At 41.9% G+C, this 16470-nt stretch overlaps 1 protein-coding gene across 2 annotated transcripts; it reads right to left on the minus strand.

The window, feature by feature from the left end:
• Positions 1-773: 773 nt before the first annotated feature.
• Positions 774-13313, minus strand: NR2F6 (nuclear receptor subfamily 2 group F member 6). 2 transcript variants are annotated; one of them, XM_088478465.1, is made up of 4 exons: positions 11862-13313; positions 8480-8601; positions 1601-2128; positions 774-1102 (listed from the first exon to the last, which is right to left on the minus strand). In XM_088478465.1, exons 1-4 carry the CDS (start codon positions 12131-12133, stop codon positions 828-830), a joined length of 1197 nt encoding a protein of 398 aa, XP_088334591.1. In that variant the 5' UTR covers positions 12134-13313; the 3' UTR covers positions 774-827. The 2 variants fall into 2 exon arrangements, with proteins under 2 accessions (XP_088334591.1, XP_088334592.1); XM_088478466.1 differs by having other exon boundaries at positions 8507-8601; positions 11862-13311.
• Positions 13314-16470: the final 3157 nt, after the last annotated feature.

The following is a 16470-nucleotide window of genomic DNA, read 5'->3' on the forward strand; positions in this document are numbered from 1 at the left end:
TCACATTAGTAGGAACGAGACTTAAAATATTTCTTAAAAAGTAAAATAATTAAAAAAAGTAAAATGAAGATACAGACAACTGTATGGTAAAATGTGTAATGTACATACATAAACATCCTTAAGATTGATTTTGGTTTAAAAAAAAAAAAGTTTTGGTGGTTGATTTGTTAATCAGATACTATGATAAGTGAGAGGCTAATAAATAAAATTTACTGAAAAACGATAATTCAAATGTCATAATTAAGAGATCCAGCCGATTCCATTAAAGGGAACACTTACAGTATAGTTTCAACCAAATTATCTCAAGTCAAGTGTAAAGAATGCTACTCTTAATATAGGGTTGTATTCAGGCCTCTGCTACATGACTGGTTCCGATATGCTGCTTTCAAAATAAGCAGACCAATAATTGGCATTTCCTTTCCATTCCTGGAGCAGCTCTCTTCTAGGACAGTAAATGTGGACATTTAGGAGGTAGAGAGGATATAGACTAAGCCATGTAGTCAAAATGAAGTGAATCACCAAGGAATTGCATTGGAACATGGTGATGAGGATGTGCTCTAGTGTCATTTGTAACTGCTAGAAGCTTATTTAGTGCTTTTATTATCAAGTACAAGCCCAGGAACATAAGAGACTGCCTTCTAAATAGTTTCTAAGACCTGACAGTAACCAATATCCCACTTGTTTTATTGACAACAAAACAATCCTGGGGAAATTGTAAAACCATTTCTCCATTAAGTCTGGAAGTGCCTTAGTATTTTGCAGCAGGGGGAAGGGGCAGAAAGTTGTCCTTATTTAGTGTAGAGGATGCAGCCTAAGGCCAGCTGCCGCTACTGACCAGTTGAATAGGGCCAATTGAAACTGCTCCCAGAGAGGAGCATGTCCCGAATAAGTGTCTCTATGGGAGTTTTGCCCACAAGCCTCATAAAGAATAGTTGAGAAATGAGGGATGCAGGCACAGCTCTGAGAGCAGGCAGCCGCAGGAGAAGCCGGCCAAAACGCTGGGGCTGAGAGGGGTACTGAGCACGGACATACTCTGTGAGTGCCACTTGGGCTTTTTCCTGTAAGCTCTCCACATGGGCAGGGTCAGTGAGGTTTCTGGCATCTGAGAAGATATAAAAATAAAAAAAACAGATGAACATAGGCTATTATAATCTTTTATATGGCACCACAAGGGGTCTGCGGTGCCTTACAGAGTACATAAACAGAAATAGTATGAACAAAACAAGAAAAGAGACTTACAGTACAAAACATTGCAGAGCATGGACATGGTTCATAGACATTGCAGCATCAGTAGTCATAATACCTAAATGAGCAGCAGCAAGGGGGGGGGGGGGGGGGGGGGAGAAAACCAAAAGGTTTGGTGCTGTTGCTGGCAGTAAGGAGAAGATGATTTTATAAGTGAGGGAAGACAAAGCACATGAGAAAAGAGGGTCTTGCTCGCGAGAGCTTATGAGGCTACGAAAAGTTTAATTGGACTTATGACAAAAATTATTGTGTCATTATGGACAACCTATCTAAGAAGCTCCACAGCTCTAAACGACAATCAGTAATATAATACAAGTGTATATGCGTCTAATGATAATATAATCTCCAACATTACCTGAAGTAAACAGTGCAATTGCCTTCAGACATGCATACTCCGCTGAGTCCACCTGAAGACGATTAAGCTTTTCCACTTGATCCTGGAAGACCCGTATCTGGTCCATGAAGGAGACCACCCTGTCAGCAGACATAGGAGAGGCATGGAAGCCAGCAGCAGCCAAAAGGGGAGCCATGTGCAGTGGAAGGGCTGACTGGGCCGCATTTAATACAAACAGTTCACTCCAACTCAGCCGGAGCAGGGAAACTTGGTCAGCCATAGCAAGCTCTGGGAAGTAAGGGATATTTCTGGACCACTCCACAGTGCTGAAAAGGAGCCTGGCAGCCAACTCACAGATGTTATCAATGCCCATAACACTGCCCTGCTGAGCATACTGAGACCCATAGCGTGATGCTGGGTAAGGTTCTGCCCGCAGTAGCTGGGAGATGAGTTCAGAAACTGGCTGTCCATTAAAAAACTCGCCACCGCCTGGCGCAGTAGTGGGGCTTGCACTGGAGTGAGCAGGAGGGATCCTTCCTCGCTGGACGGCTAAAAATAACAATAACAAAGTATGATATAAGCCATGTTATATAGAAAAAACATGAAATAAATGACATAAAACACTAAGATCATCTACAGCTACACATAGCGAGTCTCTGTGAATCATGTCTGCATACATTTTCATTCTAAAAAATCACAATCAGCAGTTGAGTTTCATCTGTATGACACAATTATATTGTTCATGGCACACATGTTCTGCTGTTCCTTATTTAAGATTGTTGACTCCCTTTGCCACACTAGGATCAAATCTTTGCACCTAGTACTGGCCTCCAGTGTCTGTCATTTATTATTTTATCTTTACAATTTTAAGCTAGTCATTGATATAAACCTGAAAGACTATATTTATTTGTTTAATTGTGCCTACTACAGGGAATGCATGATGCTCATGTTGTACAGATGTGTCCTCACTCGCCTTTGCTGCAGGCGTGCCGAACAGCCTCTCTTGGTGCAGCTTGTCCTGTGAGACTCTGCTAGGACCGGGCGTCTTTTTTGACTATTTTTTTGCCAAAAATGCATCTAAGTTGCAATATGACTAGGAAGCACCGGCAGACTGTGCTGATTCATTTGATATGTAACACTTGTACATCTATGCGCGACTGAGTCTCTGAATCAGCATGTGACAAGATATAATGCAGCAGCAGCTTTTTACACTCCAAGCTCCATTTACAGACTCAGTCGCACGCAGAAATAGGTGTCGAATTTAATCAGCACAATCTCCTGGTGCGTCCTAGTCACATCACATTGCGACTTCGATGCATTTTTGGCAATAAACACCCGACGCTTGCACTGGACCTTTCAGCTCACTCGTATTGACACTAGATGAGCAAGGTCACATCTGAATATGTCTGTACAATTGTAGGTCTGTGTCTACATGCCCATGCCCCCACTAATGTCATGCCACACATGAATGGCATCATGCCCAGCCCACCAATATTAAGACACAGATGCAACTTGTAGTATTGTGACAGGATTATCACAAAATGATTAAAAGTGAGAGGATGGTTTTGTAGGACATAAGAGGATTATGGTCTGGGACAGCAACAATGTCTCTCTAAGCAGGAAGAGATCTGCAAGCAGATTTGGATATACCTCGGTTTTAAGTATTCACATTTTTACAACCTGAATATTATACTAATATTTACATTAGCGACAAAATAGTGTCTTTAAATTATGATTAATTTTATTTATTTATTTAGTAATTGTTAGATAACATTTTTGAATATCCATCTGTTGTGGACTAAGCAGGTAAAGAACTACCTACTACATCAGTCTTCAACTAAGCAAATGATAGGACATGTGGCTGCTACACAGTACGGATTACTACATACAAACACAATGAAAGACTAACAATCTTCGTGCAGGAATTTATATGTACAATCTCTAAGTAGGAAGCACAGCACACATATGTGGTTTATTACCAGGAATGTTTGGGACTTTGACAAGAATTTTTGAGAACCACATATAAAAGGACCTTCAAACCGTAAACACAAATTGCCTAATATAAAAAAAAAATTAAAACTTATTTATAAACATCTATTTACAGAGCGGCAGCATACTCCATAGCACTTGTAGACAAACACTGTTTACAACAAGACTATGGGCCCTATTCACCAAAGGAAAAGTGTGGGACATTCCCCGAAAACACCAGTTTTCGGATGATATCAGCAAATTTAAAGTATTCCCATGATGTATCTAGATCCCTGGTTTTCGATCACAGAAACAGCTCCCATATGGGGGCTGCGACTTGTGAGATTTATCAAGCTGCTTGGCCATGGTAATTAGCGCCATCTTTAGAGAGGATTAGCCATTGTAGCCTATGGCCTCATTTTCATAACATATATAGGAAGAGGGACCCGTAGGCAATGGGCGTTTGCGCATGCACGGTCCGATGCCCTTGCCAGCTCAATAGTGCGGCTGGCTCCAGAGCAAAAAATAAAAGCATTCACTTTACTTTTACCCATCAAAGGGCAAGGCTCCTATCGGAGATCCTGTCCCTGCGGGCGTATTTTAATACATTCTGGCAATACATAATTTCCTATTGCCACAATAAGAGGTTATAGTTATTGTCCCCTATGCATTAACAGTTAGACAAAGCAGTAAGAGAGTCCTGCTTACAAGCTTTAAACTAGAAACAAGGTTAAAAAAAAAAAAAGTCCTAAGGGCCTGCGAACAAAAATGTGCAAGTCCGAGGTACCATAAGGGCGGCATACTTTCTCGCGGCTGCCTTCATATGGACTCTTCTACAATATCTATAAGTATTACGAAGACTGGATAAAACCTGGCTTAATAGGTTGCCATAGTAACATAGTAATTAAAAATGCATCCCCCTTATGTTTTATAACCATCTGAGAACCATTACAGCTAGTTCCCAGCATGTTGAGCTTGCAGGTACAACACATGTCTACATTCAAAGAAAACTCCCCAGCATCCAAACTTAATACTGTTTACAGAGCAGCTAGTGTAATATATGGACAAAGCAATATATAGTATGTACAGGGGGCACTGACAGTTGCCAGAGTTTACAGGAGCACAAATCTAGCATATCATATGTGGTTACACAATGTTTGTGTTATCATTTGTGGGATTTTGGTAAGGTTGATCTCAGTATCAGTGTACAGTAAATATATTAATGTGCATAGCCTCACCTAAAAACATATTTTGTTTGCAGCTCAAATATTTTACATGACAAAATGTCTGGCAGCTAATATTTAGCGCTGATATCTAGCATGAAGTAATTTGCCCAGTCCTGAGAATTAAACACCGTCCTAATACTATTTAAATAAATGTAGATGTTGGCTTTAATTCACTTAGTGATATTTTGCAAGAGACTATTGGAATAAAGAATACTTTTAGGATGCAGGCAACAATCATTACAAAAAGGCAGCTGTGGCCTTCACCCCCACTCTAATTTTCTGTTTACAGAGTTGACCTTCCACCCCCTTGTCTCTGTGCAGATACAAACAGTGCTGATGTGTCTCATTTCTCTCTATGGAGACAGACGCTGTTCTTCCCCCCCATATTCTCTGCTGTGTACAAGCCAAGATTACTCCTCAGCATACAGTGATGGAACTCATTCCTTGTACAGAGACAATTAGTGCTGAACTGTCAGAGCTTCACCCGCTCCTATAAACACATACAAAAAGTGTGGAGTCTTCCTTCCATTCTATGCAGAGTTAAGCAATACTGACCCCTTCCCTCTGTGCACACACAGAAGCAGGGCTGTTCTCCCCCTCCTCTCTGTGCAAACACTTCTGACCCTTTCTACCCACTCTTCTGGGCAGATAAAAACATGCAGGGCTCACATGCACTACAATAATTACAACCCACTCCCATTCTCTTCACAGATACCATAGTACCAATCTCTACTATTTTCCTGCACAGATACAGTACTGTAGTGCAAATCATCTCTTCTGCATGGATACAAGCAGTGCCCATCTCTCTACCTCCTCTGGCTACATATACTGTAGGCGTGCTCACTCCCTAACCTCCGCACAAGAACACAACAGCTCTGCTAACTGTACCCATACTGCCGACATTCTGGTTAGTATGATTCAGCTCTCTAACTTAACGTTCCTTCTCTGTATAACTGGCATCGCTATCTACCCAATTGTTATAAATAGTGTTGTATCTACCAGGGAAGACTGGTAGACATCATATTTTGCATGGGGATGAGACTCATGTGAGTAATAGTTCTGTCTCCTATCTCCATTTAGATAGATCTGATCCACCAAAGACCCCCTCGCACATACTGGGGTCACATCAGCTCCCCTACCTCTGCAGGCAGCACTGATGCCTGTATCTTTTATGCACATTGAGGTCAGTCATATCTCCCCCCAACTGTGTACTTGGTTCACTCCATGTTTGCTGAGCCCTGCGAGGAATGTGCTGAACTGAGGAAGTGGCAGCAGAATGAGGGAGGAGAGGGGGAAAGAAAGAGCTTTTATTTACTTTCTAATGCCTGAATGAGCGCTTAGGATTCACTCAAGCAGGGAAAGGGCACAGAGCTCTAAGCTCATCAAAAGAAGGGCAGAGTGAAGAGCAACAGAAAAGAAGGGGAGAGCGACAGGGTAAAAAGGAGGGGAGAAAGGCTGATGGAGGAATAGAGCAGAGAGCTGAGCGACAGAGAGAGAGATACATAGAGGAAAATGGACAGGATGGGACATAACTGAAAGCAGGTAATATGAGAAGGGGAGAGTCAAAAGCAGTGAAGGGCTGGAGGTATGAAGGAGGATACACATGGAAAGACGGCAGCTAGGGATTACAGATCCCATCGCTTTCAAATTAAAATGATTGTGTATCCCGATCTCTTGCTCTTTTTAAGCCCTCTGCAAGCCCCATTATTCCTCCCACATAATTGCTTTTTTGTCCTCTACTCCACAGCCATGCAGAGCACAGCAGCACACACATGTGATTCACTGCTCTGACCTTTATCTACAAGGAGGTCATGTGGTCACATGATAAGGTGTTGTTCCTGGACGTCACCTGCCCTTTACTCATGCACCCTGCCCCTGGCGCTTTATCTACACTCACAGATTATCGTAGCTGCTATCTTCAACCTGAAAGCAACAAAACTTTAGCTTAGAAGGTAAACGATGTGGGCTAGCAGCTACATATGATCATGGATGCATAATAAATACACACAAATAATGGTTAACCATAATAACAGACTTGCTACGAAGTAAACATTGCCATGGTTCTCCCCAGTGACGAATCATGAAAGAGCTATTACTAAGTTACATTTTTTGTTTTACTAAAAGTAGAGACAGAACATAATTTGTGGAAGGAATTGGGAAGCAATACACATTTTCTCACTTTCCCCAATTCTTGACTAGCAAACAAGATATCTGACATTAATATAAATTATGTTGCCGATTTAATATTTAAGCTATACATTTGCAAAGCCTACCCTGCCATTGTGCCTTAAATGTGACATCATGAGTGAAAAAGTTGCTTCCATCTCGTAAGCTGGGTACACACTAGGACGACGGATCTGCCATCCTAACGGTTGGTAAGTGCATACACACTTACCAATCATCGGCCTGATGTGTCGTGCCTGACATCACAACTAGGTGGGTATTTGCATGTGCCTGCCAGTTGTGTTGTCAGTCACTGTCGGCTTCTGCAGCAAGTATACGGGCGATCAGCTGACGGCCTGTATACACAGTACAATGTGCCGATATATTTCTGCAGATATATCAGCCATCAGCTGTGCTGCACAGCCAATGTGATATGTCTGTGAACGACATCATTCACAGACACATCGCTGGTGCACACCCGCCGAAGCACCCAGGATATATCGGCCAATATATCAGCCAATGTGTACCCAGCATTAGAATAAATCTAGTTGATTATATTTATTATGAATAATGCCATTTATGTGAAATCCTGTTAATATCCCTCTCAAAGGGTTTTAGAGCATCACAAGGGCTTCTAATACACAGAATATAGTAAACATCAAGACTGTAGTATGCTCTAACAATGCAATTGGTTTGGTGTTGTGTGTCAATGGGCTGCCATCTAAATTGCATTACCCAGAAGTCTGTTCTGTTTTTGGATTAGTTTATTTGAAAATTGTCCATAGGAAGTGTAGTTCAGAAAATTCTCTAATTGTTTTAGTAATATGTTGGGAAAATGTGCCCAAGTACAACCTAGGGTAAAACACCCACTGCATTACTGGTGATATTCTGTATGCTAAATACAGAAAACCACAGGATACCCATGCCTTTCCTATTCTGTATGTCAGCCATTATAATAAGACAACTAACATATTATTTATATAATTATATATACTATACAATATGAGGATATAAGAAGCCACTGGATAATTCTGTGACCATTTAAAGTAGGGGTGGAGAACCTTTTTTCTGCCGAGGGCCATTTTGATATATATAACATTATTTCCGGGCCTGGTGCAGACCACGCTACCTCCATGTGACGTCACACGGAGCGGGGCCACAATCACCGGTGTGACAGCCTGAAGCGTCCTAAGGACGGTCCACGTGGCACCGCTGCATAGATTCTGGCTACAGTGTGCCATTCTAGGCACCCTGCTAGCCAGATGAGGCTAGCAGAGAAAAGCTCAGAGGGCCACACCAAATGATTCCGCGGGCCTTTTACGGCTCCCGGGCCTGAGGTTCCCCATCCCTGATCTAAAGGAACAATATTGCAGACTGTGATTTTACACAGAATAGCCTTTTCATTATACAGTACAGAGTGTATTATTCCTGTACTATACAAGTGTTGATTACAACCAAAGCTTCAGTGTACATTGGGAAGAATAAATAAGTGGGTCTGATCACAGAAAAAGGAGCTAGGTGAGTAAAATATGGCATAAATGACCTTGTCTGAAGGTTGCATGTACAGTACCTTCCTTCCTCATGCCCACACGAAAGCATTTCTTTAGTCGGCAGTACTGACATTGGTTGCGGTGATGCTGGTCAATCTGACAGTCACGATTTGACCTGTATATAAAGATAGATAGAAGGTAAATGAAGAGCTTGAATATATGACGATGTCATCTCTAAGAATACGGCACAAGAAAAACATAATATAGACAATCATATATAACCACAACGCTAATAATACAAAGAGATGCATGTGTAATATATATATATATATATATATATATATATATATATATACATACACATACATACATACACACACACACAAATGTACATATACACACACATGGATATTCAACGTTCAGATGCCTCACATCTGTCGAGTGATAAATAAATTACTTTGTTGCTTATTAAAATTTCATAAGATTTGCTTGCATAAAAATGTCCCGATTTCACACTGGGCCATTCCCAGCACACCCGGTTATTACTAGTGTGCACATGAATAGAAGTGCATCCATATAGCACCTTCTCACTTCACAGGAGAATTCACTATGTTATTCTAAGAAGAAAATCTCTCTAACAACATTAAAAAAGGCGATTTCTCCCCGTTATTCCTGTTTAAGTTGATGAACACAATTTTTTTTTGTCAGCCGACCTCAGCTACAGTAGCTGGTTAGTTATAAAGTACTATAATCCCAGGAATATTATTGTGTTATTGGAATTTGAACAACGTAAACTACTTAATTTAACGTTTTTAAGAGAAAATACTCAATTTTAAGACAAATAAATCTTTGTTGTTTGGTATTCATATTTTGTTATGACCAAGATTGCATATGAAAAATAAAAGTCACAGCATACAACCATTTTGGCAACATTATGGTCCTAATTTGAGCCCTTTGATACTTAGCCACTAAATAGGCATTTGTGAACAACTCAATTGTATTTTCCGAAAAATCGTTTCACGTTTCTGGCGCTGCATGTAATGTCTATACTGAAACAAAGCCACGTTTGTCATAAGGTATGTACCAGTCCAATAAGTTTATACTATCAGATTTATAGCATATTTAAAGTAGAGACGAGCTGTTTGGTTTTACTTGGTTAAGTCCGGATTTGAAAACTGCATTTTATTGGCTATACGGCACTCGTGTTTTGGATAGCCAATTTGATCAATCCAAATTTGAGCTAATTTGGTGAAAAGAACAGAGTAGAACCGAATCGCTCATCTCTAGTTTAAAGCGCTTTGACAACATTCCCAGGTACAGAACCTAAATATTCCCCTTCTCTTCTGCGCAAGTGGCAAGGTTATATTTTATGGGTGTTTATATTTTGCATCTGTTGCTGGCTGAATGAGCATACTGGGATATGTTGTTCAACAACAACTGCAGAAAAACCATATGCTTAGGCTGAAATGTATGCAGCATACATCCTTGGTTTAGCACGCCAAGCGAAAAGAGACGTACACATAGTAATGTCTAAATGAAGATATTTTTTAATCCTGATTCAGCTTTTGGCGTTGCTTATAAACAAGGGTTAATGCAGTCTTCCACATGGGTTAAGGTAAATAAGACTGTGGAGGAAGAGGGGTGGCGCTACATGTTAAATAAACACATTGCAAAGGTCAAGAGTAATAATGTTTCTCTTAACTGGGGCCAGGGCTCCACAGAGATTACCCAGATAAGAGTTGGATTCTTCAGGCACCCACATGTGGAGGGGCATTTTTTTTTTTTTTTAAAGAAAGTCAACTTTTTTTTTAAATATATATACAAATTTCTACATTTTAAATAGAACACAAATCATGGTTTCAAAAGAACAAAAGAAAAATTAAACTAGATTTTATTTTTTTAAGAGATTAATGTATTAGTGCTATTTTATTGCTGATTGTGATTTCTGTTAATTACCTGGAATATACTGTAACTACATGAAAATATACTGTAGTTTCTAGCTGGAAAGGCACCATTATGGTCTCATATCCAATGGCATATACAATTTTTTTTTATTCTTTTACATGCATACTGATATGGGAATGAAACCCATCTGATTCACTGATCCTATACTAACTAGCATTTGGAGTTGGCAACGTTTGCGTTGCAGCACGGTATTAACTATGACTTTTGTCATCTTCATTTGTTTTCACTGCCAGTAAGTGTGCTAGGACCTGTGGAGTGTCCTTTACTACTCCCCACCACCTTGTCAAGCAGCATCACATTTGACATGTTGTGTCACTGCATTTAATGCAACGCCAGGCTGTAAGGGCCTTTAGGATGAAAAGATTTATTAGAATGAAGCCCATGTACAGGATTCCCAGTTACCAAGCACGTGGCCTCTAGAGGTATCACTGTAGAACTGTGTACGTTCTGACATTAGTGTGACTCAATAGGCCAAATCCATGCTTTAAACTTTGTAAAAAGAATACAGTTTCTGTAACTAAGAACATTATATAAATATTAACCTTTATATACAAACACCTAAATATATAACATTTCAAAGATCCAAATTCAGAGTATGACTGTTGGAGATTATATGAATTTATTACAATATGGTAATACGATTGTAAGCGATGCTACGATGCTGTATCTCTCTCCCAACTTTGATACATAGGTTCCTATGTACAAAATTTAACACCTAGATAATAATATATTTTCTACTAAATACAGGCACTTATGTGCATTATTGGATGTTAAAAAGCACCAATGAGTTCCCTGACCATAAATACTAGCTGAGATACAGTGTCCTCTTTATTACACCATCTTAAAACAAAAGGCCATGACTGGTATTATAGGGTGTGTTGTAAAGAGATTAACATATGATGGAATTCAAACACTTATGCATTTGGAGCAGCAAATACATGTCAGCAAAGGTGGTATTGTAAAGTGGAGCGGTATTAAGTATGTGTTACATGATCAGACATACCATACACACTAATTCTATATTAGAATTAATAAACATATCTCTAGTTTTGAGCAGAATGTGTGCTGGCACTACAGAAATGGCTGGCAGAGAACAGCAATGACAGTAGTGATCAGACAGATGTCAATCAATGTACATTATTTCAGATGGCTTTACAATGACGATGGAAGTTAAAATCTACTAAAATTATATATGTTTTTCATTAATTTTTATGTCTATGCACAAATGTCATTTATAATCAATGCCAGATACACCAGTTTGTGATACTATATTACCCAACACCAGGTAATATTGTTGTTCACGGTAATGGGATAACCTGCAGCAGTCTCTATTAGCAAAAAAAACAAACATACTAGGGACAGATCTTCCAAAACTTATGAATATTTTTAACCATTCAAAACATATTTTCATAGAATTGGACTTAAATTTACACAGCATAACCTTCACATGCATATGGCACTGCTACATACCTGCAGGTGTAACTGAGGTTTCTACGTATACTCCTTTTAAAGAAACTTTTGCATCCTTCACAGGTGAAAACCCCATAATGCTTGCCACTGGACTTGTCACCGCATACTACACAATCCACCTGAATTCCAGGCCGTTCCTCGTCACCCTGCTCCGGATCACTCATCCCACCAGGAGGTGAAGCCTCATCCTCCTCTGAGTTTCTGGGGTAGCCCTTCCCCATCCCATTAGTGTCACCGTTGGGATCTCCCCAGCCCCCAGACACCATGGCCATAACAGCACCCAAATCAATAAAATGGATGAAATAAGCACAGACTATAAAGCCCTTCCAAGTAAAAATTAAAAGACACTGTAGTTTTAGCCACCTATACACTTTTCTTTACAAGTTCATTTTTTTGAGTGAGAAAACCTAAACTTAGTGCAAATTGTTGTATGTATGGGTGTTTGTAACGCAACACCACAATAAAAACGTAATAGAAGTGTAAGTGAATTGCTGTGGGAATAGATTAGAACTGTTAATTAACGTTAAAGAACATCTGCTATAAGGGTCTTACAGTGATTTTATAATTATAAAAAGTGGGAAATGTTATGGCTTATTCTTTTTAGGGTTTGGAGAGTGAGAGTGTGGTTACAGAGGTCACAGTTGTAGCAGCACTTTTGCCCTTCTTGTTGGCCTGCCTGGATTACAGAAACAGGTCAGACAGGTTATGTGGGACCTAACAGGATGGAATGAAATACAGCAGCCCTGAGGGATGTTTTGGAATATGACAGAGCTGCTGCTATAATACACAATTGTATGAGAAGTTAAATAAAGGTTGAATAGTAATATATAGCTATTGTGAGTAATAAATGTTGCAGCAAGTTATGGCGATGTTATGTGGGGTACAGGCAGATTGCTCAGTCAGTAAGTGAAAGTTTAAATAAGTGAATAGAGACGGATCATCAGGATGAATGCAAAATGCATGTAGTGTGTGTGACTAATAATGTGTTTTATCTGTGTAGCATGTGTCTGACCCCAATCTGTGAGTGTGTGGGGCGGCTGTGAGATTGGGGGCTGCTGCTTCGCCTATAGGGTATGCTGTGTGAGGTCTGAGAGTTACGGGATGTGTCTGGGCTGTAGTGGGAGTAGAGGGGTCTCTGTGGGGCTGGCTGTAGTGTAAAGGATCCCTGCAGGGCGAGTCGTGTACGTGCGGGGGATCTGACGTGTCCTGTGGGGTATTGGGTGGCTCTGGGAGAAGGGGACAGTCTGCGACCTGAGTCGGGAGTATGTGAGGCCCCCCTGCGGGGTGCAGTTACCCGGTGAATCCCATCTCTGATCTCCCCATGCCCGGTGCCCAGTCCGGAGTGCGGCCGATGGGAGCGGAGAGGGCGGAGAGCCGGGGCCCCTCCTACCATGTGACACCCGAGAGGAGGGTCCTGGCCAGGGGAAGGATCCGGAGTCCTGGGGAGGGGGCCTTATTGTGCGTTGTGTATGTGTGGTCAGCTCTCAGGTGCTGCTAGTGGTGTAGCAGGGGACGTGCTCCCCCTCCGTAATCGCGGCAAAGTTGTTTCTATTTCAGCTTGTATGCTACAATGTACAAATACAGCTCTTCCCATCAGTAGTGTATGTTACATTGTCCAGCACCAGCAATAACGAACAATACTGTGAATTGTCCCTGTCACATTCACCAAGGGACCTATAGGGTACTGTGCCATTGGCCAGCGTCATTATTGACAGGACACAGACAACGATAAGTCTTCAGAACTTTGCAATGTCTGTGATAATTTGGGACAGTGGGAACATATTATGTGGGAGCATCATCTGGTGGCTAATTAGACTTATTCAAAGATATATAAATGATTACACAGGTTTTTTTTTTATTAAAAAGGTGCTGGTACTCAAATAAAGGTACTGATTCTGGGGTCAAACAGGATTTTTAGGAGGAAGGAGGTTTCTATGTAGATAAATATTGAGACATATACTGTATAGATATAAAGATCACCCCACAAATCCTTGCATTGCTCGGCAACATTTCTGCGCATTTCTGTACTTGGGTTCACGTATATGTGACTTCTGCTGGAAGGAGCAAATGTATCCCTCTTTGTTACTAGGTGGTCTATTTATTAAGCTTTGTTAGGAGATAAAGTGAATGGAGATAAAGTACCAGCCAATCAGCTCCTAACTGCCATGTCACAGGTTGTGTTTGAAAAATGACAGCTAGGAGCTGATTGGCTGGTACCTTACCTCCATTCACTTTATCATCATCCAAAACTTAGTAAATAGACCCCCTAGGACTCCTACCCATAGGGAAGCAGTGGGGGTGCGGAGCAAACATCATCTGAAGATGGCGAATGTTCCCACAGTCATGCTCCAAACATTTTGTATTTTCAGAGCTTGATGTATTTAGGTCCCTATACTAGTGTATGGGGGCGGGATGTATCAAAGCTTACCGATGTTGTCTAAGCTTTCGAATGGTGCTGATTTCATCGGGTTTCTTTACATAAAGTTAACGTGAAAAAAAAAATGGGAAAGAGCGTCATTGAACTCCCACAATGCTGCATACACAGCTGATGGGACAAGCGGCTGCGCGTACGTAACAAGGGAGGCGGAACTACTTTTCACGTTAACTTTATGTAAAGAAAGCCGATGAAGTCATCACCGCCATTCGAGAGCTTAGACCGCGTCGGTAAGCTTTGATACATCCCGCCCCGGGAGTGAAAGGTAAGCAGGAGCTATCTAAGATAGGTCCTGCATTACCTTTATAGTGAATGGACCTGCATATCTCCATCAAAAAAAGGACTGATATTACATTAGTTGTGTACCACACAAATAGCCATTGTGCTATTGTTAAAGAGGACTGTTAGTGGAGTTGTAAAATTACCACATACACAGGCCAATAGCCATCATCTTCTTAAGATACATACCACACTATGAACATCAAATTAATGACAACTTGGTATAACAGAATGTTTCTGTGGCCCTCAGTGAGAATATCTAATATAAATTAGCAGTTGTGAAATTATCCTGCTCAGGGCTGCCATCAGGTATCGTGGAGCCTAGTACAAATTTATCATGAAGGCCCCATCCTCTCAAAGGCAGTACACGCACCTGGTCCAATGGACCCCTTGCCCCATAACAGAATACAACCCCTGCATCACAAAACAAAATATAACTCCCTGTACCTCACATTATGGTATTGCTTCCCACCACCTCTTACTGAATATAGCCCCCCTGTACCCCAGATCAAAACCCTGCATCAATAATAAATAATAAACCAATGCAGTGGCAGGTCATGATTACACTATCAGGGGGCACATACATGTGTACTGGCTGTCTTAAAGTGTTTAGGCATGTTGGCGCTTGTAGTTTTAGGACCTCTACTGCAACTTGGAAAAACATTGTGAAATAAAAAAAACACAATCCGAGTTTTAAAAATATTGGCCTTCATTCAGAGCCGTACGCTCTGAGCAGAGCGCACGCTCTGAATGAGGGCCGGCCTCCATGAAAATGGAGCGTCCTTCTGGACGCTCGTATAGCTGTGGGTCACCACCCACAGGCTATACGAGCATGCATTTTGATGGCCGCGATGGTCGAGACCATCGCGACCATCGAAATTGCGAGCCGGAGCCTGCGGTTGAGGTTTTCAACCGCAAGCTCCGGAGTGATTTTGGCTCTATCAGAGCCAAAATCACTCCCACTGACATCACTAGTGATGTCAGTGGGCCGGCTTTTGACGGCAGGCGTTCCCGTGGGAACGCCCCCGTCAGGGAGGCACGCCCCCGGCACGCCTACCAAAGGGGGCGTGCTGTCAATCAACATTGACAGCACGCCCCCTTTGATCGGACACAACGAGCGAAGGACTTTCCTTCGCTCGTCGCGTCTGGCGCATGCGCACGACGGAGCTCCCTCCGTCGTGCGCATGCTCAGTCCAGAACATCGACCCACTTGCGAGCGGACAGCCGCTCGCGAGTGGGTCTGAATCAGGCCCATTGTTTTAAAGAAACTCACGCTGACATACAGGCCTCTTTTGCCACATTATTGCCCACCTAAATCCTGGGGTCGTGTGGTCCTTTTTGGTAATTGAAGACAGGTCAAGAGAAAAAAAAACTCAATACACCATGAGTATTTGCTCCTTATGATGCCACAAAGTGAGTGAGCTAGAAGATGTGTATCCCCTAGATTGTAAGCTTCTAGGAGCAGGGTCCTCCACCCTACTGTCTCATGAGATCGGTATGATTTACCGCCGGCCACATCAAATCCCGACAGCGGAAACCCGGCAGTGAAGATCCTGACAGGTAAGTATATTTTCTATTTACTAACCTAACCTCCCCCCTAACCCTAACCCTCCCTTAGGGGTGCCTAACCCTAACCTCCCCCCCAAGTGCCTAACTCTAACCCTCCTCTAAGTACCTAAACCTAACCCCCCTTCCACGGAGCCTAACCCTAAGTCTCCCGGGGGGTGCCTAACCATAACCTCCCCCCTCCTGCCTAACTCTAACTGCCCCTTCCCCTAGCCTAACCCTAACCTCCTGGGGGGTGCCTAACCCTAAGTCCCCCCCCGGGAGCCCCTAACCTAACCCTCTTCTTCCCCCCGTGGCTGTCCATGCCCTGCGCCTGGCTTACCTTCGATC

The sequence above is a fragment of the Taudactylus pleione genome, unplaced genomic scaffold (assembly GCF_031769625.1).
Source record: "Taudactylus pleione unplaced genomic scaffold, aTauple2 ptg000214l, whole genome shotgun sequence".
Taxonomy (NCBI): Eukaryota; Metazoa; Chordata; class Amphibia; order Anura; family Myobatrachidae; genus Taudactylus; species Taudactylus pleione.

Excerpts from the sequence above, each read along its gene's own strand:
- NR2F6 (XM_088478465.1), bottom strand. The coding sequence starts at position 12,133 with ATGGCCATGGTGTCTGGGGGCTGGGGAGATCCCAACGGTGACACTAAT. Across the intron at positions 8,602-11,861 it reads AACCTCAGTTACACCTGCAG|GTCAAATCGTGACTGTCAGA; the intron begins GTATGTAGCAGT and ends CTTTATATACAG. Across the intron at positions 1,103-1,600 it reads AATTGCACTGTTTACTTCAG|ATGCCAGAAACCTCACTGAC; the intron begins GTAATGTTGGAG and ends ATATCTTCTCAG.